At 36.9% G+C, this 25,412-nt stretch overlaps 1 protein-coding gene across 24 annotated transcripts in view; it reads left to right on the top strand.

Annotated features, from left to right (window-relative positions):
* The window catches only part of SOX6 (SRY-box transcription factor 6), a 655,463-nt gene that overhangs the window by 592,490 nt on the left and 37,561 nt on the right, over positions 1-25,412 (top strand). For all 24 annotated transcript variants that reach the window (XM_032241027.1, XM_032241046.1, XM_032241032.1 and 21 more), the window contains one exon: positions 14,702-14,810. In XM_032241027.1, coding sequence (XP_032096918.1) covers positions 14,702-14,810 — 109 coding nt within the window. The remainder of the gene's footprint in view (positions 1-14,701; positions 14,811-25,412) is intronic.

The raw sequence follows: 25,412 nt of genomic DNA, 5'->3' as shown, positions 1-25,412 counted from the left end.
ACTGGCCTCTTTCTGACCTACAGGAGAGTGAAGTCTGATTTGGGAGACAAGATAGATCCATAAAAGGGAACCAGACAATAGAAGGTCTATGTGCCAAATGAGTGAAATGGGTTGTAAGGCTAATTAAGCTAATAAAGATAAAAGGAGGCCATCCTGTCAATCCCTGGGTGGAAAAAAAAAAGATTCTGTAGAAGAGGAGAGACTTGAAATGCCCTCAAAGACAGGACAAGAAGGCTAGAGTACATAGTGAGGAGTGTCTAGGCAGGGTCCTGGCATGAGTATGGATGGCGCATGTGTCTGTGCATATGGGGAATAACAGCTGGAGGACAGTTCAATCAGGAGAGGCGTGGACTCTGAGTTAGAGAGGGGCAGGGTTCAGATGATGGAAGCCTTGAATGCCTGGCTAAGAAAGTTAACCCAGAGGCTGTGTGTATGGTTGTATGTGTATAAGAAAGAATGAGAGAGAATAAAGAATAATGATGGTAGTAATGGCTGAGGTAAATGCAGTGTATTTCTCCACATAGATAAACTTGGAGAAAGTCAACCTGTTACTACAATTATAGAAGCAACTAGTAACTTGCTCCCACTCTTCTCTGTGGGAGAAACTTCAGGATGATGTAGGATTATAAATCTACATGAAAATTTAAGATAATTAACATAATTTATAGGCATTGATGACTGATGAATACTTTTTTATACAAAAATCACATTTGATGTTCACAAAAATCCTTTGAGGTAAAGAATATTGATATCTTTTCTTAGCCCCCATTATAGACTAACAAATCAAACAAAACACTGAAAATTCATGCAGGTAACTCTAGGTTCAAATACCAGCTCTTCTTTATATAAATTCTATACTTTTTACTGCATCACGCTGTTACCATTATTGATTACTTGAAGGAGGAGCCCGTGTCTTACGCTTTGCCTTTCCCCTAACACTGAGCCTAAAATGCTCATTGTGTGCTTGTGACTAGAGCCCAGACTTTGGAAGAAGTAGTTTCTCTTACGGAGTTGAAAATTTATTTTCATCTGTCTGCCTTTTGAATGTGTCTGGCCTTCCACAGAGGACATTCATATTATAAGAGGGCTGCCTCTTACAAGGCCCTAGAATACTGAAGTTTCTTTGACTGTCTCAAGTTGCTCATCTCACTGCCACGTCCTCATCTGTCTTCTATTCTGGAGGTTGTGGATGCATCACCCTCAGTCTACACTTCTTTGTCTCTGCCTTCTGGTATGTGCAAGAATAGAATTCTCTCCTTTCCTTTATCCCTCCCTAACCTCCTTCCTACCGTCTCTCTCCATTCCTCCTCCCCCATTACCCTTACCTCTTCCCCTTCCTCTTTTTTCCACCCTCCCTCTCTCATTCCTTCACTTCTCACTGCAATCTTACAACCTACTGCAGTTAGGGTGCAGTCTCTGACCACTAATGATTTTTCTGCAAGTTCTCATAGTTACAGGAGGCAGCTGCCGTCTCTGCATTCTTCTGTGGCAGGGCTCTAGTGTGTAATACCTGCATATCTACCTACTACTCCTGTGTCCTTGGTAGCAGCACAGTTAACAGGAGCTTCTGTGTGTGCATCGCCAATGATAAGTCCTGTAAAGCCGCATAAGAATTAACCATACGTGAAACAGTAGCACAGCCTAGGGGGGCTGAGAGACAAGCAGCACACATTTATTTACAACTTAATGCTGATTTCATTTATTTAAATGGCTATGCAGTGAAGTCTTAGATTTGAATAGCTTCAGAAAGTTAAATTTATAAAATAAATACCAACTTGCAAAGTTTTAGAAGCCAGCATGGATGCTGATCTTCCTGATTTCATATACCTAAAACTCAGTAAAGTTTCACAAATTAAGCTATGTGAATCAGTAAGAAATTTAGTCTCAATTTTAAAGCTGGAGATCTATCTTCTATGTGTACACCTGACTATCTGTGTCATCTTGGGGAAGTCTCTAAATCTTACTGAGTCTCAGTATGTTCTGTAAAATTAGGTTGATTGTGCCTTACAATGCAATAATATGTGGGAAAATACTTTACAATTTATAAGATGCTAATGGCCACCAAGTCAGAGCATTGACCATGTTTATTGTGTGAGGAGGAAGGGAACTGAGTCTGATTTCTGCCCAGAAAGGAAGCTTTATGCTGTGTGCCTCCTGCCTCCTGTTTCATTGGAATAAGGTGGACTCAAAGCTGCCTTAGGCTGACAGCCTGCCATCACTTTTTTTCCATAAATAAAACAATTTTTGTTTATCATCTTTGTGGGTGGTGGTGGGAAGGAGAGGATGTAGAAAGGAAGTGAAGTCTATTTCAAACATATCAGGTCTGTTGTACCAAACATCTCTGGCTTAAAGAATTAGCTGAGGACTGAGAATTAGCTAAATGTAGATGGATTTACTGATCAGCACAATGCAATGAGATCCAAACACTGTTGAGTTAGAGAATATCATGTGGTTTTGTACAAACTGGTTTTCCGGAATCATTTCCTCAAGTTTATACAATTTTAAAAGGTAACTTAATGAGTTAAAAATTTTCTGTGATTGATATTTGAGGCAATATTAAGTATTGATTTACCTTCAAGAAGAAACCATACTAAAGAGGAGTAAAGTTTGTAGTCAAATCATCTTACACAGAAGGCAAACTATGTGACTGTTTAGAACAATAGACAATGAATTTTTAGAATTTACATTATTTTTAATTGAAAAATTATAATTGTCAATGAACTTTTAAATAATTGAAAATACAAGTGTGAGTGCTGCAAATATATTAGCTGGTCTTCAAGGGAAGACTAATATTTCAAACCTTAGAGTTCCTAAACAGCTCACATTTACATTAAGACTTTATTTGGTTTAAGCAATCTCATAATCCAGCACTTCATGTCACGTTGCCAATAAGAGAACACAATGTGCAACTTGAAGCCTTATATAAATGAAGTTTTAATATTTCGGTCCTGAAGCAGTCGAGAAGTTTGGTTTTCTCTATAAGCAATTTTTCTTGCTACTTCTTTGGTCATCACCTCAGTTATGGAAAACCAAAATCTTGATCATAATGTAAATTCAAATATGAGATTTATTTATGGAAAACTAAAATTTTGATCATAATGCAAATTCAAATATGAGATTTATTTAATCAGTGAAAAGCAGATTTAGTCCTTTCTTCGCTTATACCCTTCTTTGTGTCAAATATATGTAGTAGAGTTAAATAAGAGCTATATTTTTAAAACTTTTGTAGCTTGTATAGTTATACTCATGATCTTCTCTTAGGTCATTAATTGGCCCAAAAGTGCCATCAGAAACTCTACAGAGATTTAAAACTGCTAATTATAACATTCACATGGAAAGTTATTTGGTCTACGAATAACTGTCTTTTTCCTTAAGAATATGCAAATCCATTTTAGTTAGTTCTCGTTAGACAATCTTTAGGATTGAGGAATTGCCTTTCTGTCTCACATCCTGCTCAAGTTAATTTTCCAAGTTTCTCCTTATCTAGGCAGGGATGGAGATGGACAAGGAGTGCTGCTGTTCAAGCTGTAGGAATAACCATGTGCTTGTTTATTGAGCCCATGTCCTAGAGCCCTTGGAAGTGTTTTTATTTCACTTCGAGATTTTAACCTGTGATCTAAGCATTCATTTCTAATTCAGCAGGAAGGATTGTTTACATTGAAGCCCTTGCTTTTAGACCAGGAATTTAGAGTCCACAGTTTAAAATATCTGACTATTTAGTTTTTGAGAAACAAAGTCAGTGCTGTCTCTACCCTTACTGGTATGAACTATAATGTGCTGCATTTCAGTTTCTAATTTCTGAATGTGAAGATGACGAGCCTTGTTTTTTCCTAATATAAAGAAAACAAACAAAAAGCTCTACCCAATATATATATTACATTGTAAATATTTCAAGTTTGTGCCATTTAAGATCAGTTGTGAAGGACAGGTGATTTTTATTCTATTTACTTCTTTATTTTCACCATTGTGGAAACAGTGGAAGAGAATAAAAGCAGTTGCACCCATCCTTTCTGTTCGCTGGCTCTCTGATGACAAACGGCCAACATGTAGAGAGCACATACCTCATTTACATCACATGCATAATGTACTCTATCTGGGATATTAGCTTCTCGATCTTGCAGTGTTGCCTAACACACACAGTGATCAGCACATTTTTTGAGAATGTAATAATCAGAGGAATATAACAGTGATGTGGGAACAAGAGGAAATAACATGGCATAATAATGTACCCATCCTTGTTCTGTTGTCATCCCTCCTAGCCAGTTTGGTTTCCCTTGGAGCCTAACAAAAGCTTCACGAATGCAATGGAATAAAACTGGGTGAAAAAATAATACATCTATTCCTGAGCTCTATATTCACAGAAAAAGGGAAAATACTGACTACATAGGAAATAAGCTTGCCCTGAAAGCTTTGTGGATCTATGAGTATGCTTATGTAATCTTCAAACAAGTTGTGCAGCCTTTTACAAATGTGTCTAGCCTCATTTAATCTCAAGTAAGCCTTTGGATACCACAAAGGAAAAAAAAGTCACATGTAGGAAATAAACTAAATCTTCAAAAATATGCAAAATATAAGTTCCTAATAAAATATTGTCTGCTACATTAATTAGCAGGCTGTGTATGAAATTTATTCTTAGCATGCTAACCTCTAAATTGTTTTCACACATTGACTCAAAGATAATTATGTCATAGCGGTTTTCACTTATATTTTTCAAGATTTTATCAAGAGTTCAGTCATGCAAGTATTTTACAAAGTAGTTGCATGTTCCTGTTCTATAACTGTTTGCAGTATTCCCAAATAAGTCTTACACATGAGTTCAATAAATAATTGGAAGCCCAGATGTTTGAAACGGATATAGCAGATACACTGTAGCTGTATTTGAAATACAGCTCCTTTCCCTTTGTCCTCTCATCAACTTCACAGCATTGCACTCTGCCATTTTCAGTTCTCTTCTAATTAAACCTAGATGCACGGTGGGCATGTATGCGTTCCCACATGCGCCCCTCTCTCACACGCAGCACGTCGAGGCATCCTGTATTATTGTTGCTAACTTGAGACATTCCAACAAGGAATTTTACTCCTTCAAGCTTAACCATAGCATTCTTTGTCCCTTAAGTTCACCTCCTGATAAGGAAATTGCTTGCACTGAGACATAACTTACTGCTTCACATAGCAAAGAACTAAAAATTTGGTTTAAATTCCTGTCTTGAACTGAGCCTGACTCATTTATGTGTCTCTCTGTAGCACTACTAAAGCAGGCTCTTGTTCCATGTTTGATAAATAAAGCAAAAAATATTAGGTGTCAGTAAAAGCTAAGAACATTATTGAATTTGGTTTTAAAATATAGCTGCCTAATTTCAGGAACTGAAAGAAGTGTGAGGGAAATTTTATTTTATGTACTATACTTTTAGCTTATTAAATTTAAATTTTTTGTTAAGATATTCTTCTCCCTCCCTATGCAGTTTTTCATCTTATAACTAAAAATGATACTTTCTAACTTATATATCCTGGTTCTCCCTCTTTGAATAATTACATTAATTCCTTCAAATGCTGTGACATTATCAGAGAAAACTTGTTTTATTTTTATTGTATTTTTTAAGAGATAGAAGAGTATTAAGGCTACATTTGGGAATTCTTAATTTGTATCTTATTTAGTCTGGTGTGCAATGTGACACCAGTTAATTGTATGTTATTTTGTGGTAACTACATGTTAACTCTGTTGGAAGTAATGGTAATTATACTGTAATTGATATCAGTTCTCCCACATCTTTGGAAAACCATACAATTAACACATATCTCCACAGTTGGACACTATCTTTTGTCCTTTGTAATGGTGCCATATTGTGGAGTACTGTTTTGAAAAGGGTTTCTAAATATTTTCTTCTTCTTTTAAACTCATTTTAAAAATTTCAATTTTAGAATTTCTTTTTAATTTGTATGAAATGAAAAGAGTTTTTAAATTTTAATTTTACTTAATCTTAAGAAAAGCTTCTTCCACAGTCAGACATAGTCCTGGGTTATGTTTACTTTTTATTTGAATACTCGTTTGCGACATCATTTGACCTTATTTAGTGCCTCTTTTTTCCTAGAAGGAGGATATCAGTAGAATATACAAAATCTTGACATTAAGGAGTTAATCAGTTTTTTTTCTGAAGAGAGGCCCTCTTCTTAGCCTGGGTCTTTGCATTTATGTTACTTTACTTGCAGACAAAAAGGGATGTATTCTGGGCTAGTGCCACCATAATGAATCTCAAACTAGGGACACAGAGGAATCTTTAAGCAACATTCAGATGAAAATGTGTTCCTTCTGATTTTCCTTGCCTCCTTCCTTTGTGTCCCCTCCCTTCTGTTGCTTTTGCCTATGGTGGCCATGGAATTTCAGAAGTGAAATGTGACTATACTTTGGTAGGCTTATTGGGAAAAAAATGCATTGTTTTTGAGTGCTTTTCTTGAGATGAGTAATTCCTCAGAATTTTTTAGGACATGGCAAAGTGATTTTATCAATGTGTGTTGCAATGTAGATCTTAGAGAGTAAGAAAGTCAAATATCATAAAAATATCAGATTTCAGAGCTGGAAGAAAACATGGAGAGAAGCTAACTCCCTCATTTTGCTGAGGAATTATACAGGGACTAGCACAGTTTGTAGAGTACAGAGTAGCTCAGTGGAAGGAGCAGGAGACTGAGAGTCTGGAGGTGGGAGGCATGTTCTGTATCTGTCACCAGCAGGCTTCAGGACTGTGGTAAGTATCCAGACCTCCTTGGTCCCAGTGCTGTTTGAATGAAAAGGCCTTTACATTTCCTTCTGACACTAAAGCTTTCTCTTACTCCCTATTCTTCTTTTTAAGATATATGTTATTTTTGCAGCATACATATTTCTTTAAATGATAGGAAAAGCTCTTAGGAGATACAATATGCGTATACATTTCATAAATTAAAACAAATACATGGTAGCAGTATGTTACATTTTTTCACTTTTTGTGTTTATGTTTCTGAGGGGAAAAAAAAGCCTTAAAATTTATCAGTTTGCCAGCTACAATTGAAATAGAAGCTATATTTTTGAAGAAAATATTTATTCTTGGTTCATAGAGCTTTGATGTTTTCAACTTGAATAAACTGCACCTGTGTTTCCACAAATAATACTAAAAGGTACATATTATAAATTAAATAGGTACCTCAACTCAAGTAATTAGATTTTGAACTAATAGAATTCCCAGGATACTTTTTTGGTCAAAGACATTTGCTTAGCTGATCATTAATTTTATTGTGACGCTCTTTGTTCACATGGTACATGTTAGAATAACAGTATCTTTTTGGTGGTTTAGATAGAGATAGAATTCTCCACTTTTTAAATCATGTGTTCAGTTTTAATAGGAGTTTGTATAATTTTACAGTGGGACTTTTTGTGAACTTTTTACTGAAACATGGTTAATCAGAGAAAATTCGGCATCAAATCTGCATCATGCCTCTGTACATGAATAAAAAGTTGAAACCACATATAAGTAGGAGTTAGGCTGCTACACAACTGGATTTGCTTAAATCTGAATGCTTTATAACTCTACTTGGGAGCTGCAAACTTATAAATAACCTTGCAATTGGTTAAAACCATATTAAAACCATATGAATAGGACAGAAAGCATTTGGTTAAAGGGGTTCAGTAAGCACTATAATCCTGATGAAACTAATTTAATTCAGTGGCTCCCAAGCCAAAAAAGGGTCTCATATCTTCAGACATAATGCTACTGTATCATTTCTCATCTGATGGTCAGTGACAAGAGTCTAAATGTGCATTACAGGAGACGTCTAGGATGCTGTCCTTGCCAGGGGTGTGGAGACAGAACTTGCTTAGTTTGGTGTACTCTTCAAATCCTGAGGGAAACTTGTCATATATCATTTGAGAATGTTTTTGAAAGGTCCATAAAACATCTCCACAAGAAGCTCTGCAAACATTAGTTCATTTCAGCAGGCATGTGCCACATGCTTCTCTGATTGCAGCGCACAGTTCTACCTGGGCACAGAGTGGGTCATGAGACACTTTCCCTCCCTCAAAATGCTTATGGTCCAGTGGCATAGATCAGCATTCCTAGAGTTTATCTCAACAGCTTATAGCAGTCTTTATTGATTCTTTTTCTTGCCTCAAGTATAAATCTTCCTGTTTTTGAAAACTATTGTCAAGTGCCTCCTTCCCTTTAAAGGATAACTTTTTCTTTTGAAGAATCACAGATAAATGTATAGGTAGATGGACAAGGCTGTCAACAGATAGAACTGCTACTAGACCCTAAAGACAGAAGTTTCTAGATAATTGTTTCTGAGGCTAATATGACGTTATCTCTAAAATGTGCTGCTTTATTATTTATAATTTTGGAAAGCAACAAGCACCTTTTAAGGCATAAGAGGTAGAAGCTGGTATTGTATTACTTTGCTGAAGTGGCCATAGTAAACTACCAGAAACTGCAGCTTAGACAACAGAATTTAATTTTCTCACAGTACTGGAAGCTAGAAGTCCAAGATCAAGGTGTTAGCAGGTTGGTTTCTTCTGAGGCCTTTCTCTTTGGCTTGCAGATAGATGCTGTCTTGATGTGTCCTCACACATTCTTTTCTTCGTGTGCACACATCCCTGGGGCCCCTTTTTGTGTCCAGATGTACCATTTTTATAAGGACACCAGTCAAATTGGATTAGGAACCACCCTAACAGCCTCATTTTAACTTAACCATTGCTTTAAAGGCTTCTAAAATTGCTTATTTCCCTCTTTTATAAAATATTTAAGGCATTTTTCTGAATTTCCTTGTTTTTATTATTATTGCTCTTTTAGATACTCACTTGTGCAGCATGCTTTTGATTTATGTGGCTGGGTCAGTTATGTGGCCTGCATCAGTTACATAAACCTGCAAGTATATATGGACACAAATACTAAATGCTCTGTAAGAGATACAGAAAAGGTCTAAGATACAATCTCTGGCTTGAAAAATCTTTTGAAGTTGTCAAGGGAGACTTGGCAGTTCACATGAACGAAAAGCCCAATTCTTTAACATAGTACATAACTAGGGGCTAATTATGTAAGGAAAACTAAGAATCTTTATATATCAGAGAGTAGGTAGATCAGAGAGTTTACAGAGTAACGGAAAACTTGGGTTTTTCTATATTAATAGGATTTGGCGAAGAAGAAGAGAGAAGGAGGATGATCATGGTATTATTATTGGAAATCAAGTCACTGTCCACCCCAAGCAGAGGATATGTGACAGGAGAACTGTAGGAAATTGAGTTTTTAAAGGTGTGTAGGCAGCAGTGTATGAAAGATCTTGAAAACCATGTAGAGGAGCTTGGAGGAAATTCAATAGAAATGGGAAACCATGGATGGTTTTGAATAAGAGACAGGAAGTAGAACTCTGTGAAGAGCGTGAGTAGAAGGACTGGAGAGTCGTTCCAGTGCCAAGAATCGGGCAGATCAGAAAGGAGGCTGCAGCCGTGAGCTAGGTGTGTTGGCATGAAGACATGTGCTCAGGTAGTTAGTGATGGCAGGAGGGTACTGAGAGAGGGAAGAAGGCAAAAGGCTCTGTGGAAGAAAAATCAGCAAGACTGGATGATCGCCTGGACAGAGAAGAGCAAGAAAAGCAGTGAGACAAATCACACTGACTGACCCCTTAGCACCGATGTGAACATAGGAAAGTAAGGGAAGCTGGGTAAAGGGAAAGCTGCTTTTGCAGGGTAATCTTTACTTTCAGTTTAGGAAAGAGTTTTCCTGGGTTGGAAATACATCAAAATACGCAAATGGAAATCAAACGTTCATAAAAATTGAAGTAAGAGCTAGGACGAAAACAACAAGACTTATTTAGCTTACACTCAATAACGCAGACATAGCTGAAACTCTGAGGATATTATCTCTGAATATTGTCATGGCCTTTGAGAACTTCTGTTCATAATACATATATTTGTTATTTTTCTTAGAAAACTCTGCTTTAGGAATACCCACAAAACATGACTAGTGGGGCTGTAGTATTAACCTTCCCTGCAAAATTTCTTATCATTACACATTTGAAAGATTTCTAAGTCTTTAATATTTAAATATGTATTTTAGGATGCAACAACAAAATCCTTTTTTACTTAAGAAAGAATCGTATCAGAATCCCCTTGTAGAAATTAGGTGTTTCTAAATTCATAATTATATGAGCGTAGAATTTATTTACTGTCTTCTATATACATAAATAGAATATTTAGCAATTAGTTCATAACACACATTTAGGTTTATTTCTGAGAGTCAGTATAGAGAGTATCCTAATTATAATGCATTTTACACACAAAAATAACATGAGATAATCATTTTTTACCTGTTTTAACTATGCTATAGGTAATGACTCTGTAGTGTATTTTCCATGGCTGCCGTGAGTGATCCCCCATATTCAGACACCCCTTAGAAATGAGCTCTTGAATAAAGATTGGTAAAGTACCTCTCATTCAGACCATTGGAATGAAATATATCACATCATTGTCCAGACATATGTACTTAAATGAAATACATTTTGTTTGTAAAACAGCAAACAAAAAGCCTCTCTCAGCGTGTGCCATTTTCCACTTCGGTTTGTGGCAAAGGGGACCATGTTGAAATAATTTGAGGCATGGTACTCACTGGTCAGTCTTGGTAATGCAAAAGGGAGGGACCCAGTGCATCATTACATTTCACATGTTTTTCAGGAGATGGCTGCAATCAGTCACTTCGCATATGGTTTGAAAAAGGCTTGTCTCACTGGCAAGCAAACTGTTATTTAAGTACACAATCCACTCTACTACTGAAACAGTTTTGCCAAACTTATCCAAGTATTCTCACATGCTTAAAGATGGTATAAATATCATTTATTGCTAGCAGTTTTCTTCAGACTATATGGAATGTCTTCCTGCTGCCTGATCTAAGTGTCCCAGTTTACATTATGGCCTTTACTGCCTCTGTTTGATGGAGTGATCAGTAAAAATTTAATGACACTATAAAATAATAAAAATGTCATTAATTTACCACGGATCCTGGATGCAGTGGTTGTAAAGTTACATTAATAAACAGAATATTTTTTACAACAAAAAGCATTGTTACGTGGGAACATATAAATAACACACATAAATTTAAGAGCAATTTTACTGTTAGCACACACATTATAATGGAATAGCCAATAAGTGTATAAAACATAGTATATAAAATTTTATTAAAATATACTGTGCACATCAAAAATTCAGCTTTTATCTAAGTGCAAAGAAAAGCCATTATTGTGTGCTTACTGTTTCATTGCTGTTCTTTCCCCAGATCACAATTTTATATTTGTTGCCAGTAAGAGGAAGTTGATTTTTTTCCTAGATAAAAACAAACCTCTGTTCTTTTAGATACCCCAATTCATTCTCTCTCTCCACCCATGCATAAACAAAATTGATCAATCTTGCCATGGTAGGGAGGGAAAAGTTGCTAATTTAATACAAAGTTAAAAATAATGCCCAAAGAGTTGAATGGTTTGTTCAGTAACTCTGGAAATAAGGGATAATAATCCAGCAGTCTATCTGTCATCAGTGAGGCTGCCCCGTCATTGACTCTGATAATATATGAAGATGATGGATACTACCGTCTTGTGGCTTGTAACATTTAACATTCATCAGCTCTCACTAAAGGGGGCTTTATCATTAAATATATTTATTTAATATGCAACATCTACCTCATATATCATAATTTCAAAGCACTTAGAGAACCAACAGTCCTACAACACAGCAGAGCTGACTTTAATTTTTTTCAATAACTTTTATGTTGCCTGCATGTTTGTGACTGACAATGCATAAGTAAGTGTCTGATCACATTGCTGCATGTAAAATCCACTGTCAACATAGGCAGTTTTCCTGGAGGGGTGGGATTAAATTAGCATTGAGGTATTTTGCTTATATCTCCAACGTATCTTACTTGGGAGCTATGTACATGGTGACAGCTAGTTCAAGTGTGTGGAAATTTGGACTTGAGAACTTGCCACACACAGCCTATATTTGTTCTATATAGGGGCATAATGGCAGAAGTTTAAGCTTGTTGGAACTGAAGTTATCTTTATACTTCTTTCTGTGCCCATGTCCACATCCTGTATTTACTAGGCTCATGTTGGACCTCACCGGTAAAATCTTTGCTTAGCTCAGCTGCCCAGACGTAACTTGTAGACATCAGGCCCTCTTATCTTATAGTTATGTGGCTGGCAAATAAATATTCTGAGCTATTCTTTGAAGAAAAGAAGGAAATCTTCTGGGAGAATAGGTGGAAATTTATATGAAAGGGCATGGCTTTGCAGGGTCCTTCTTTAATCTCAAACACAAGTGCTTAATATTATCAAATTTAAAATGCAACCCACTGCCCAAAACAATTTCTATAATTGATTTATTTTCTTCCTATTTAAGAAGTGTTTTATTGGATATTCTTCCTTGACTTCTACTGTCAAAATATTGATATTTTAAAGGAAAGTATCTCTCTAGAAGATTTTTTTTTCAATGAAGTCAGAAAAATGTATGACTTCAAAGACACTGTGAATGTGTTGTTGAATGTTCTGAATGTTTTTTGTTATGATTAAAAACAAGCTGATACTACTGAATTGTGAGAGCACTTCAATTTTTATAAAAGAAAAGATATTATCATCATGTAAGCTTTGTTGTCTTAGGATTTTACAAACCATGGCATGTAATTTTCCCTCTTCTACTTCCTTGTCAAAATATTGATATTCTTTCAGGAACTTTATTATTTTTTTTTACTGAGAATATTTTCCAGTAAAATCAAAGAGAATGAATGACTAGAAAGATACTTGAAATATGCATATTGATAGGTAGCACGGTCTGTTGATTTTCAGAGAAAGTTGTTTTCCCCCTATGAAAATACAGTTAAAGGTTGTTCTTCCAAGAAGATTGCAGGTGTCACATCAAAACTCCTTTTGCATTTAACATAGGGAAAGCATTCACATGCAAATATTTGAAATGCGAAACAATGTGATAAAACAAAGGTTGAATATTTTGCTTTCCCTGGTACTACTCATCTTCACTTTAATTCTTTTCTTTTTACATCATGACAACCAAAGTGCTACTCAAAAATAGAAATTGGCTGATTAAAAGCAGCTGTCCTTTCCCTGACTATGTGTGAAGCTCCCACAAGGCTTATAGTTGCTTTTTGTTGTGTTCTGCATCTGGGTTAATTTGTTCTTGTGCACCGTGTTTTCGCATTAGAAGATATTAGGAAACTGTACTTAATTTGGTTTTTATTTTCATTCTGTTTTTTATGTGTCGTATTTCACAGGTTTTCCCACATACTGCTATTTAAACTAGTGAATATTACCCAGTTAGGGAAATTCATGATTATAATTTTTGTTGCAAATCTTTCATAGAAATGGTGTAGATTAAAGCAAGGTTTATGCTGTGTTTTCTTCTAAAACAGATTTCAACATATTCCATGATGAAGGGGAACTGGAAGACTTCCTGCACAATTTGACTGATGGGAATTAATTATAGAAATATAATGATATTCAAAAATAATCACATTAGAAAGCACAAATGTAGTGAGGCTGTACAAATGAAGCACAGCCTCTATCAAGTAATTGTATGTTTGCTCTTTAAGAATATTTCCAAGTTTCTAAACATCTTACAGAAGAGAACACTCAGAGTGTTTCCATCTAATGCCGAACATGCTCAGTACAGAACTAGGTCATTGAACAATAGGCTGAACAGCAATCAGCACTCTACTGCTGCATAATGCATTAAGTATACCATGCAGAAACCATTCCCGGAGCTAGAAGCTGCTATTTCATGTCTGTAAATTCAAGCTGACATGACATTTAATATTGTTTCATAGTAATGAACAACAAGGTTTCATTCATTCATAAGCACAACACAAAGCCAAGTTTGAGTCAGGAGAGTAGTGAGGAGACGAGAGGGGGACATGCACTGTGCTTCTGCAGACAAGAACACCATATTAATGATGGTCAATGAGCCCCTCTGCTACTGATCCAGAAAGCTGCAGAGGGAGTGTTCACTGTGATGCCTACGACTCCTGCTCCTAGAAGAACTGGTGAACAAGTAAAACATCTCTGGGTTTTCCTCCTAAAGCAGCAGGGGTGTTTAATTTTCCTGGCTCCATGGCTGGCTAGGAGTGATGTCCTCCTTTTCTCTTCCCAGAAAAATCACAGTTGAAATTCTGAGACAAAATAGTAATATCAGTCATCATCTAGTTGCCCTGCTTTGAAATACTTGTTTTTGAAACCGTTGTACATAAAATTCTGACTTGTATTTCCACAGGAATACCAATGCAAACTATGATCTCTAAATGGGAAAATTCCTCTCCCATTAAATTTAGCAGTATATTTTAATAGGAACTGCTCTTTCCAGTTTTGGCATTGTTGGCTCAACCCCCTCTGTTGCATTCTTTTTAGATTACTGGAGCAAACCCAACAGAGAGAAGATATGCAGAGCAGCTCTGGCAGGTTCCCTGTCACTGGTTTCCTTTCCTTACAGGCACTATGGTTTAGATGCTGTCAGTGCTGTGTCCATGTCACAATTGGCTTTCAGTGGAATTTTCCTGAAAGATGAAAATTGGTCCAAGTTGGGCAGAAATGATATTTGTGCATTCAACTTTTGCCCATTAAGCAAGACAGAAACTGGAAGGAAATAGTGGCTGTTTGGAAACTGGAATAAGCCTCTAATTATTTGTTCCTCTAGGAAAGAACACGCTTTGAGAATTTGGGGCCCCAGTTAACAGGAAAGTCAAATGAAGATGGAAAACTGGGCCCAGGTGTCATCGATCTCACTCGGCCGGAAGATGCAGAGGGTGAGTGGCTTTTTCCTAGCTCTTTTCTGCTGCTCCATATGTTTTCAAAGGTGTGTCTGAGCTAGACATAGGATCTTTATAGTTTTTTGTAGGAGTCATCAGCTAGAATTTTTTAGGCAAAGCAGAGGAAATGTTACTCTTTAACTATGTATGTATGTTATGTTATGCATTATAGTGGAAGACTTTAAGAAGCAGTTAGATATTACATTACTAAATACTTAGCAATCCAAGTACTTCAAGATACCATTAAAGTTTTAAAATAAAAGGATCCTCTACATTTCAATGAACAGCAGAATTCTGTGTTTCAGCCACCTCACTGAATTTGTGTTTAAAAAGGGAAAGTATACAAAGGGGGGCTTTTAAACATTATTTTATTGTTCATTGACAAGAAATAATTGTATGTATTTATGGGATATAAAGTGATTTTTATACACATATACATTGTGGAATGATCAAATCAGAGTATTTAGCATATCTAAATCAAGTGTTTCCCAGGTACGGTAGTTTTATTTTGGGGATTAAATGATAGTTTGCAGCAGTTTTAGCATAAACTTAATAGTTGTCTGGGGAAGGCCCAGTTTGTGCCTATGCACTAACCATTGCTAAAGTCTCTCAAAAGTCTGGGTGGAAAGACCAGCCTTACTCTCAGAATGTCTACCCGCACCAATATCAATGCCTGTTCACTTCTCTTCCCTTTTTGTTTGTTTGTTTTAAATACACAAGCAGCACATCAGCAGAAATTGCTCCCCAGAGTCTGGGTACAATTTACGGGTTAGGTCAGCAATTCAGTAGTAATGTTGCCTGGTTATTTACTGTGTCATCATCGAGTAGAGACTGGTTTTCCCGTTAGCTGTTCTTTTGGCAGAATCTGTCCCACCAGTCAGGGAAGATTAATTTGTTCTCTTCAGAGTAACATGATACTTTGCCCATCTCAGGTCTCAGCTAAAGTCCTTCTTTAGCTTAAGGGGAAGAATCTCACTAGTATCCCTTTTACTGGCAGGGTTTCCTCCAGGACCCTAATCCCTTGAAAACGCATGAAGACACTTCATAGCAGTGTCTAAACTGGGCATGGCTTCTACTGAGAGCCTGGGGCCATCCCAGGCAGCCCAGAAATCCCTGGAATGAGCACTTAGATGAGTAGTATTAGACATTAGGAAGCCTTCAGAAAGTTTTCAGAGTGCTAATTTTTCATACTAGTAGGAAAGATTAATGTTTGATGATAGTTTGGGAGACAAGGTGTTAAAATGAATTCTGATTAAGATGTGTATGTGTGTATGGGGTAGAGATGGAGGGAGGGAGGGAGGGAGGGGAAGGGAAGAGAAAGGAAGGAGTGGAATGAGGAAGAGGAAGTTAGGTAGGAAGGGAGGCATGAAGAGGACTCAAAACCAGAAATATACTTGCTGTCTTCCTTGAAGAATGTGTATCAACAGCCTATTATTTTCATGGGCACTTAAAAGTGCAGGTTTTCCACTGATAGAGGTGAGGTTCCTCTGCTTAAGGAGCCAGGAAATCCAAATGATGTTACTTGCGCAGTTAACCATCTGACTGCAACACAGAGACTGTGGCTGGCGTAAAAGTCTGTGTGGAAGTTTTTTCAGGTCTGGCCCATCTCAATTTTATTGGGAGATTGCACTGTAGAGTACCTAAATTGTTGACCATTTGTAATGAAATAAATATTTTCATTACTTTGGAGTATTCACTCTGTTTATTTCACAACAGACTGATAGTTACAGAGCTCTATCACCTTATCTGTGCTGTCAAAGGCTTTTCTAAATTTGTCATTCATCCTTTTTCACTTGCTTCCTTAACTGCATATTGGGTGTAAATATAGTCAGTTATCTCTCAATAATGTCATTATCTAGTTAGTGATATCATGTGCTTGGTAAGTTAAAAATCATGGTCAGAATTATTAACTATTTAAAAGGAAAATGTTAAAAATTTAACTCTAGAGAAACATACTATATAGAAATATTTTTGGATATTCTATTCAATGTCTAGATTGTCTAGATTCAAATCAATTTTCCAGGTTGTTTTGTTTTTAGCAAACATTTTACCAAGCACTTAATTGCTGGAGGATGTGTTAGGCTTTTTACCCATATTTACTCATTTAATCCTTATACACATTATGAAGAAGGTATTACTTTTTCCATTTTACAGGTGAGAAAACTGAGGCTGAGAATAATTAAATCACTTGCTATGAACCACATATTAAGGGTATAACTGAGATTGTTCCAAGCAGCCTGCCATACTACACTCCCTGTATATACAGAAATACGCGGTCCCTTCGTTTTTCTGAACAAACTCCTTGTGACCTTCCTCAGTATGGCCCATTTCCTCTGCCCTAAAAATAGCAAGTCATGCCATACGCCAGCTCTCATGTTACTCTGTCTCATATAGCAGCAGTGCCTGATGAGTGTCATAGTAGAAGGGCTGTAGTGGCCCAGGAGCTTAAGGAGCATGTGAAAACCTCCCTTCAGACGCTTGCCCAGAGTTGCCATTGAGACCTCATGTGCTTTTGGGGGACTGTGGGTTCATGAATGGAGTCAAGTTACCTGTTCTAATACTGACTGAAGTGTAGTGCTTCTGTGAGGACTTCTAGGATGGGTAGCAGCCTTCTGCTGACTTCAGGATATTTCCTGGCATCTGTTCAAGTGTGAGCTGATTGCAACGTCTGCTGGAGTTACAGTTCATATTAAAGTCAGAGTAGATAACAGGTACACATGATACTTTCTCTACTTTGTTCCTTCACATTTCCCTTAACAGTAAGATTAAGAAGAAACTGGAGTATCAGAATAAGTAAAAAAAAATTACTTGCTCCTTCACTTAGCCTGTGGTCTAAAAAAAGAACCATCCAACATTTCTTGAGTGACTACCATGTGCCAGCCCCTAAACTAGACATAGAATAAAAGACAGGAAACAAAGCAGAGATGTCCTTGACCTCTTTAAACATATGATCTAGTGAGGAAAGACAGGAGATTAAAAGGGAAATATGTACATACAGAATTACCGTGGAGAAAAATGCTAAGAAGATCAGGACTTCTTTGTGCTCTCGGAGTGAGAGCTCCTTAGGGAGGCTGAGTTGATAGGTTAGTTCTGTGCCTATAGCCCAGAATGTCCTGTCCCTCAGTTCATACAGGTCTCTTCTGGCGTTGAAACAGCAATTTTAAGAGGCTATGCCCTCCCTCCACTCTACCCCATCCTCCTGTGGGGCTTCTGAAGTGACTAAAGTAAGCCAATCCAGAAGATGAGGCCCTGCTTCCACCAGGCTTCCCAGGGAAATGTGCCAGCCATGAAAATGACAATATCACTTAGTAAGCAACTTGTAGACATGCTTCGTAGCCCTGAGCCTGGAGACAGTGAGGAAAAGGTCACCAAAAGAGGCAGCTGTGCATGTGTATTAACCACTCATCAAAATCATATGACAAAACCATAGGCAAGGAAAACAGAAATTAAAAATATAAAAGGCAAATGCCTTCAAAATTTTATTTTTAAAGTCCAGCTGTTATTTGGCTTGAATGTGACAAGACAGCATTTCTTGTTCACCATGATATTTATAAAACTACAAATTCATTGGTGCTGGGGACTTAGGAAACATGTTTAAGGTTTTGTTACACTTTGAAGCAGTTGAAGTCTTAACATGTATTGAGTATACATAATTTGTTAGCTCCTATGTAGGACATGTAAGGAAGAGAGGGCTTGATTAGTTGAGTCTGTCGCCATATAATTAAGAATGGTGAACAGCTGTTGAACTCTATGGACTTTTTTTTTATGGCATTTCCCCTTTTCTTATTCTGCTTAGGCAAGAGTGCAATTCTTAATCCAACTCTCCTAATTTCAAGGTTGCCTATAGACTAGAAATTCTAGCCTGTTAAATGGGAGATTTGAGTTGAAGTTCCTTTGCTAAATGACTAAAAACAAGTACCTCTGGGCTTCTTTATCTTTTAAAAGAGGTGTGTTATGTTTGAATTCATCTAAGATCCTTTCCAAATCTGTGATTATTATTAGGATCTTCATAAAACACTGAGTGAAAGTGAATTTTATATCAGAAAGATGATCTATTTATCCATAGGTTCCATTTAGGGTTGTTTTTTTTTTTTTTTTTTTTTTTTTTTTTTAGAAGAGGAGAGTAATAGCTTAGAGGTTGTGCTTGCGCCACTTGCTGAACTGAGTTTTCATGAGGAGATCTCTCCAGTAGTATTTCCCAATTACTTTTCACAGATAGGCTCCCTCCTCTTTATCTCTGTTCTCCTTTCCCCCAGCAACAATAGTTGAGACTTGGCTTTTTAAATATGTTCTTTCCATCCAGTTTCTTTTCTCTCTTATACCTGCTGTTTCTAAAGGGATACTTTTATTTTCTTTTTCTGTTTTGCTGTATGGTTTGAGTAAGAAAACATTCTTCTAACACCTTTAAAACAATTTTCACATCAACTACTCTGTCCCAACCTTACTGGGAGGCTGTACCTCATTTTGATTTGGGGCATAGTGAAAGATAAGCCTACCATTTATGGATGAGCTTTGAAAGGGATTATCTTTGGCCAGACTGTTGGACCCTGCCTGGATCAGAACTGGAATGGTTTTAATTCCTACATGAATTAAAACTTTGCATTGATTTGAATGGAAATAGATATGTGTATCAAGAATACTCTCTTTTGGGACTATTGCTCTCAGATTTCTTTAGAAGCATTTTATAGATTTATACTGAATTTGTGAACTGGAACACAGCCAAGATGAACTTACCCTTCTGAAGCTTCATTTGCCTCTCTCTCTCTCTCTCTCTCTCTCTCTCTCTCTCTCTCTCTGTGTGTGTGTGTGTGTGTGTGTGTGTGTGTGTGTGTGTGATGTATGTGTGTGCCTCCAATTGCTTCTAAGTTTTATACCTTAGGATAGTTTTATTATTGTTAGCTTAAGCTCTTTGTTTAAGACAAATAGGAGAGATTGCAATAGCTATTTTTCTTTAAAACACACCACTTAATATGAATGCTCTCTCTTAAAAATCCTGCTCATTCTTTGATCCATACACTTGAAAAGTGTTGAAGCTTTTTTTATTCCCCTTACCCTCCCTAGATCCTTATTCCTGGTAGAAAAGATTGACTATATGATACATGACTCACTCAAGGCAGCAGAGGCAAACTGTAGCCTGATCTGGGGTGGGATTTAAATGCTATAACTGCTTATACCTTAATGTAAGGATCATTAATTCAAGCCTACCAAAATATAGTGCTTCACACTGCAACTCTTGGCTTCTCAGATTTGAAATAAAGGAGATAAGTCATCAAATCTGTAATTAAGGCCAAGAAATCACGTCTCATATCCCTGACAAGTAGTTGTTTTACATCTGTTCAAATGCTCTGAGATTCTGATGACAGAATACTGACCACTTCTTGAGAGGCTCATCCTAATTCAGTTAGCTCTTTGTTAACAGTTTATAACTAAAATTTGTCTCTACTTCCTTGTAACTTCTACCCATTTATTGGTTCTAGTCTAACTTCTGGACTCAAATAAAACTTATCATTTCTTCACTTGACACCCCTTCAGATATTTGCTTAAGGACTAGAAGACTTAAATTCTGGTTGTTCCATTCTTGGCAAGTCATTTTCTTCCCCTAAATTTTCTTATCTGTCAGTGAGGAAGTTGGTCTAGATGGTTTCAAGTTGACAATTTTTAAAACTTTATTATTTTACTGCTATAAAATTGAAACCCTTCACCTTTAAGGCAACTAGAGTGTAATAACTATCAGTTAGGGATGACGCAATCATCAAAATAAATACAATTATTGTGGAATTATACCAGAGATGACATGCCTTGCCCAAGAAGGTATCCAACTACTAGAGAACATACCAGGAATAAAATATGAGAAATTATACATATAAAAATACAAGACTCAGGTAAATCAGAGGGAACACTAACCAGAGCTATGCTGTGGGCATATGGGTCTAGCTTTCCATAGCCACCTAAAACGGTGTCCAGGCATCTCGAAGAAATGAATAGGCAATGGAGTCTCTGTGGAACCAGCAGGCTGGTGACTGAGGCCAGGATGGGTAATGAGGAATGCCCAAGACCTGGTAAAAATGAGTAACAGTCACACAGGCTGGGATATAAGCAGAGTCCACGAAGCCCTGGGCTCTGGACTAACTCTGTTGTATGAGTATCACAAAAATGTATTTTACTGTGGATATAAACAGTTTTAGAGGATGCTGTGCACCAGTTTATATCAGCACTATATATAAAGTGCAGCTCTCTTAAACAAGCAAATAAACTTCTCTTAAAGAAATATATTTGTTGTGTCTTAAAAGCTCCCAAATAACTTTTAATGTTGGTAGAAAACAATTTCCATTGAACCCTCCAAGTGATGTATAGTCCTGATGGGGCAAGATAGTGAAATGTCAAGATTCTTGTATAACTTCATCTCCTAATACTCCATAAAAGGAACTCAACCTGCTGCTTATTGTTGCTTAAGATAGAAAGCCCTATCAAAGACCCAGCCTCTCTTTAGTGAGGAACCTAGCCTTGCCTGATAGCTGGTTTCTCATTGGGCTCTGTCAATAATCACCACACACACACACACACACACACACACACACACACACACACACAAATCTCCTTTTCTGACTCAATGTTCTCTACCCTGGGGAAGAAATGCCTGACTATGTCATTACTGAATCACATAGAAATATAGTCGGCTGTCTGTACCGTCTGTATCTGCAAGTTCTGCATCTGTAGATTCAATCAACTGCAGATCAAAAATATTCACATACAAAAAAATGGCTGGTTGTGTCTGCACTGAACATGCACAGACTTTTTTCATGTTATTATTTCCTAAACAATGCACTGTAACAACTATTTACATAGTATTTACATTGTATTAGATAACATAAGTAATCTAGAGATGATTTCAGGTATGTGGGAGGATGTGCATAGGTTATATGAAAGTACTATGCCATTTTATATGAGGGACTTGGGCATCTGAGGATTTGTGTATCTGTGGTGGGTCCTGGAACTAATCTCTCTCAGATACTGAGTAATGACTGTACTTATCCAACTTGCTACAGCAACTGAACAATGAAAGATTAATACTATCTACTGTGAAAATTAGACCCAAGACAAGAATAGCTAGCATATGTTCCCGATGGAACCGCAAAATCAGTCCTTGTTTCCTCAGCAGCATGTATGTCTGCTTCATATAAACTAGCACATCAGAATAAACCCTGATTGATAGAGTTCTGTCTGACATATTTGGACTTACTGTAGCTTTCGAAATTGTGGACCTTGCCCAGATTCTTCTCTCCTAGCATCAAGAGCCATTTGACTTTCAACCTGCAGGCTGTGGAATTGAGCCTAGCCTTAAGGTGATGGGTTTTAATGAGCATCAGGCTACTTAGGAATGTGCTTAAAATTCTCTGTTTAAGGTCGGGATGGGAATTGAGACCAAACTTTGCCCAAATGGCCCTTTCCTTCTCTTCAAGTTCTGATAACTGTGTTTCTAACTCGTTCCAAAGAGTCAGTATCCACCCAGTCCTTCCCCAGTTTCTGTTACTGACTTCCTATCTTTCTTTAACCAAGGTGTTCTTATTCAGTCATGCACCACCTAATGACATTTAAGTCAATGATGGCCCACATATATGAAGGTTGTCCTGTAAGAGTATAATACCATATTTTTCTGTACCCTATGTTTAAATATGTTTAAACAAATTACACAAATATTTACCATTGTGTTGCCATTGCCTACAGTATTCAGCACAGTAACATGCTGTATATGTTTGTAGTCTAGGAGCAATGGACTATACCCTATAGCCAGGTATACATTAGACTATACCAGCTAGGTTTGGGTAAGTACATTCTGTGATTTTTGCACAATGACAAAATTGCCCAAGGATTCATTTCTCAGAAGGTATCTACATCATTAAGCAATGCATGACTGTTTTTTAATATCTCCTTCTAGATTCCTCTTCTCATTTTTTTAACTTGTCTATCACTGTTTGCCTGCACTCACTATCTACTGTCTATTTTCAGCCTCTTTAGAGGTGGGTCTCTGTAGACTGAATCTTCAGTGCTAGGAGCTTTCTAACCAGGGGCTACCCTACTCATGGCCTCCCAATCTTCAATTTTACCTATCTGTGCAATCAAGTTATAATTTGCTGATTATATCTTGTATAATACTGTTATGGGCATGGAGGGAAAGGTTTTTTAAAAATATAGACCACATTATATTCTTCAAGAACTTGTAATGTAGTTGGGATTACATGTTTAGTACAAATAAAAAGCAAAGCAATTTAAGGTATTAAATGTTCAAGTACATCATTAAAGAAACAGAAAAGAACTGCTATTTAAAGGAAGAAGCTGCAGTGCTTTGTGGACAACAGTGGTTCTGGAAAAGCTGATAGAAGTGTGGCTGGAGATAAGCCTAGGTTTGGATAAGCAAAGAGAAGAGAATAAGCTTTCAGTTGAGGGAATAATGCAAGCAGACACAGACATTAAGCAGATAGACATTCACAGGAAAGCTCCAGAAGAGAAGAATCACCTTTTTCATCTTTGTGTTTTCCGCTAAGCCTAACACAAAGCCTGGCACATACTTGCACTTAATAAATATTTGTTGAATTGAATATGTTACAGAAATAGCTGGGTGCCATATCGATTACCAGGTTGAGGAATTTGGACTTTCCCACCAAATAAACATGCATTGACCTTTAATCATTCAAGACTAATTTAGACTAGAGAGGTTAAGAATAACAGAAATGCAGTAGTTAGGTTGCTTTTGGAGATCTGTTAGTCTCTTTATTCCTCTGCTCTCCTTACTATTATTTCAGAGAGGATGTTTAAGTGCATAGCTTTCCATGTTATAATATGAAAAAGCTTAGTAGGTATTAGGTGTGTTTTCTTTCAACTCATATTAAAAATAACTCCTTTCCTCCTCTCCTCCTGGATGCAAGTAAGTACGATTTTCACTTTTGCTGTGAAATCGATTTTCTGTGACTGATCGATTCCTTACAGATCAGTCTTGTACTTTTGCCTCTCACTTAGGAGTGTGTGATTTTTTTAATTGTTTTTGTTTGATAGATATTTACACCTGAGACATGATGATGCCCAAGTTATGTCATAGTACCAGAGGGGAAAGGTTACCTAAGACTGCATTGTCATTTGCTGTATACTGTAAACTGCTACATTTAGGAACAGGCTATAACACGTAACTCTCAACAAGAACTTAATATCCCAAATCTCAGACCTGGAAAAAAGCATTTTATAAGAAATATGTTCAGCCATTTTCAATTTATATTAGGAATACAAATCAAAGCTTACTGGTATCAATATATGTATATGTATTTTTTACTTTGGTGGTAGAAAAATTGCTTCATGATGCTTCAATATAAGCTGACTGTTCTGTGGGAAGGTTGGTCCTACATGAGGACAAAATAAAATGGGATAATAGCTGCTTCATGCTGAAGAGTTACAGACCTGTTTGTGGGGAAGAAGAAAAACAATTGTCAAATGTCCCTGAAACTTTCTTGCCCTCCATTTATTACAATTTCACAGTCAATAAGTCAAATACTTTTGACTTATTGACTGTGAAATTGTCAGTCTTGTAGCTTACAGATAGGTAAGTTCACAAGATAATGTCTCTTTTTTTCTTCTGGCTCTGCCTGAGCAGTATGATCTGGTTTCTGTTCCCATGTATGGGAACTGGAGAGATGTGAGATGGTCTTTCTTGGTTGAGCCTTATGCCTAGTCATTGTATTTTAGTCTGTATCATAGAGAACCTTTTGAAATATATTTTTAGCTTTTGGGAAGAAGAGAGGCTCCATTAAGGAGTAAATTGCATTCCTCAGTGAACGTATGTGTTTATTTAGTAACTACCTGAAGAACAGAATGTAAAATATAGCCAACATCACCCAGGTATGAGGAAAGCCTACAAAGGGAACACATATGAGTTAAGCACCTACTATGTTCTTGGTACTGGAATAAATGTTCTACTAATTCTGTTGCCATTACTACTGCTACCTATTTCTAAAGGGAACTACTGCTTAGTGAGTAGGTATTGGGTTCCAGTCACTGTGCTAGGAAATTTACATATATGCCTATTTATTTCTCACAAAGATGCTGCAAAGTAGCAATTGTTAGCTCTCTTTTATAGAGAGATGAAGCTACAGTTTAGAGAAAGAAAATAATTTATCCAAGGCTACTTAGCTAGGAAAGATCAGATCAAAAATTCAAACTTTGATCTCTCTACATGGCATCTGAGCCATACTACCTTCTGTTTTTCTCCAAGATGAGCTGACTAAATTGGTTGCCTTTGTTGGATTAGCTGTTTCCTAGAGTTTTCATTAAAAAACAGAAAATTTTAGTTAGCAAAGTAAACTTGTGAAAGTTTTTTTAATCCTTTAAACTACATAAATATTAGGCACTTTTCAAATACTTTCACCATTTCTCAGGGTGAAGAAGTATTGGTGGCCCATCAAATTGGATTGACTGCCTAAAATCCTCAAGTGATCTCCTTTCGGTACTGTCCATTCCCTAACCCCAAATCTTAAAAAAAAAAAATTAGTGGGCGGGGCGCGGTGGCTCAAGCCTGTAATCCCAGCACTTTGGGAGGCCGAGGCGGGTGGATCA

Source organism: Sapajus apella, unplaced genomic scaffold, assembly GCF_009761245.1.
Source record: "Sapajus apella isolate SASKATOON/1434 unplaced genomic scaffold, GSC_monkey_1.0 scaffold47, whole genome shotgun sequence".
In the NCBI taxonomy this organism is placed as follows: Eukaryota; Metazoa; Chordata; class Mammalia; order Primates; family Cebidae; genus Sapajus; species Sapajus apella.
The sequence above is the reverse complement of the archived record's forward strand: the minus strand, read 5'-3'. Positions and strand labels throughout refer to the sequence as shown.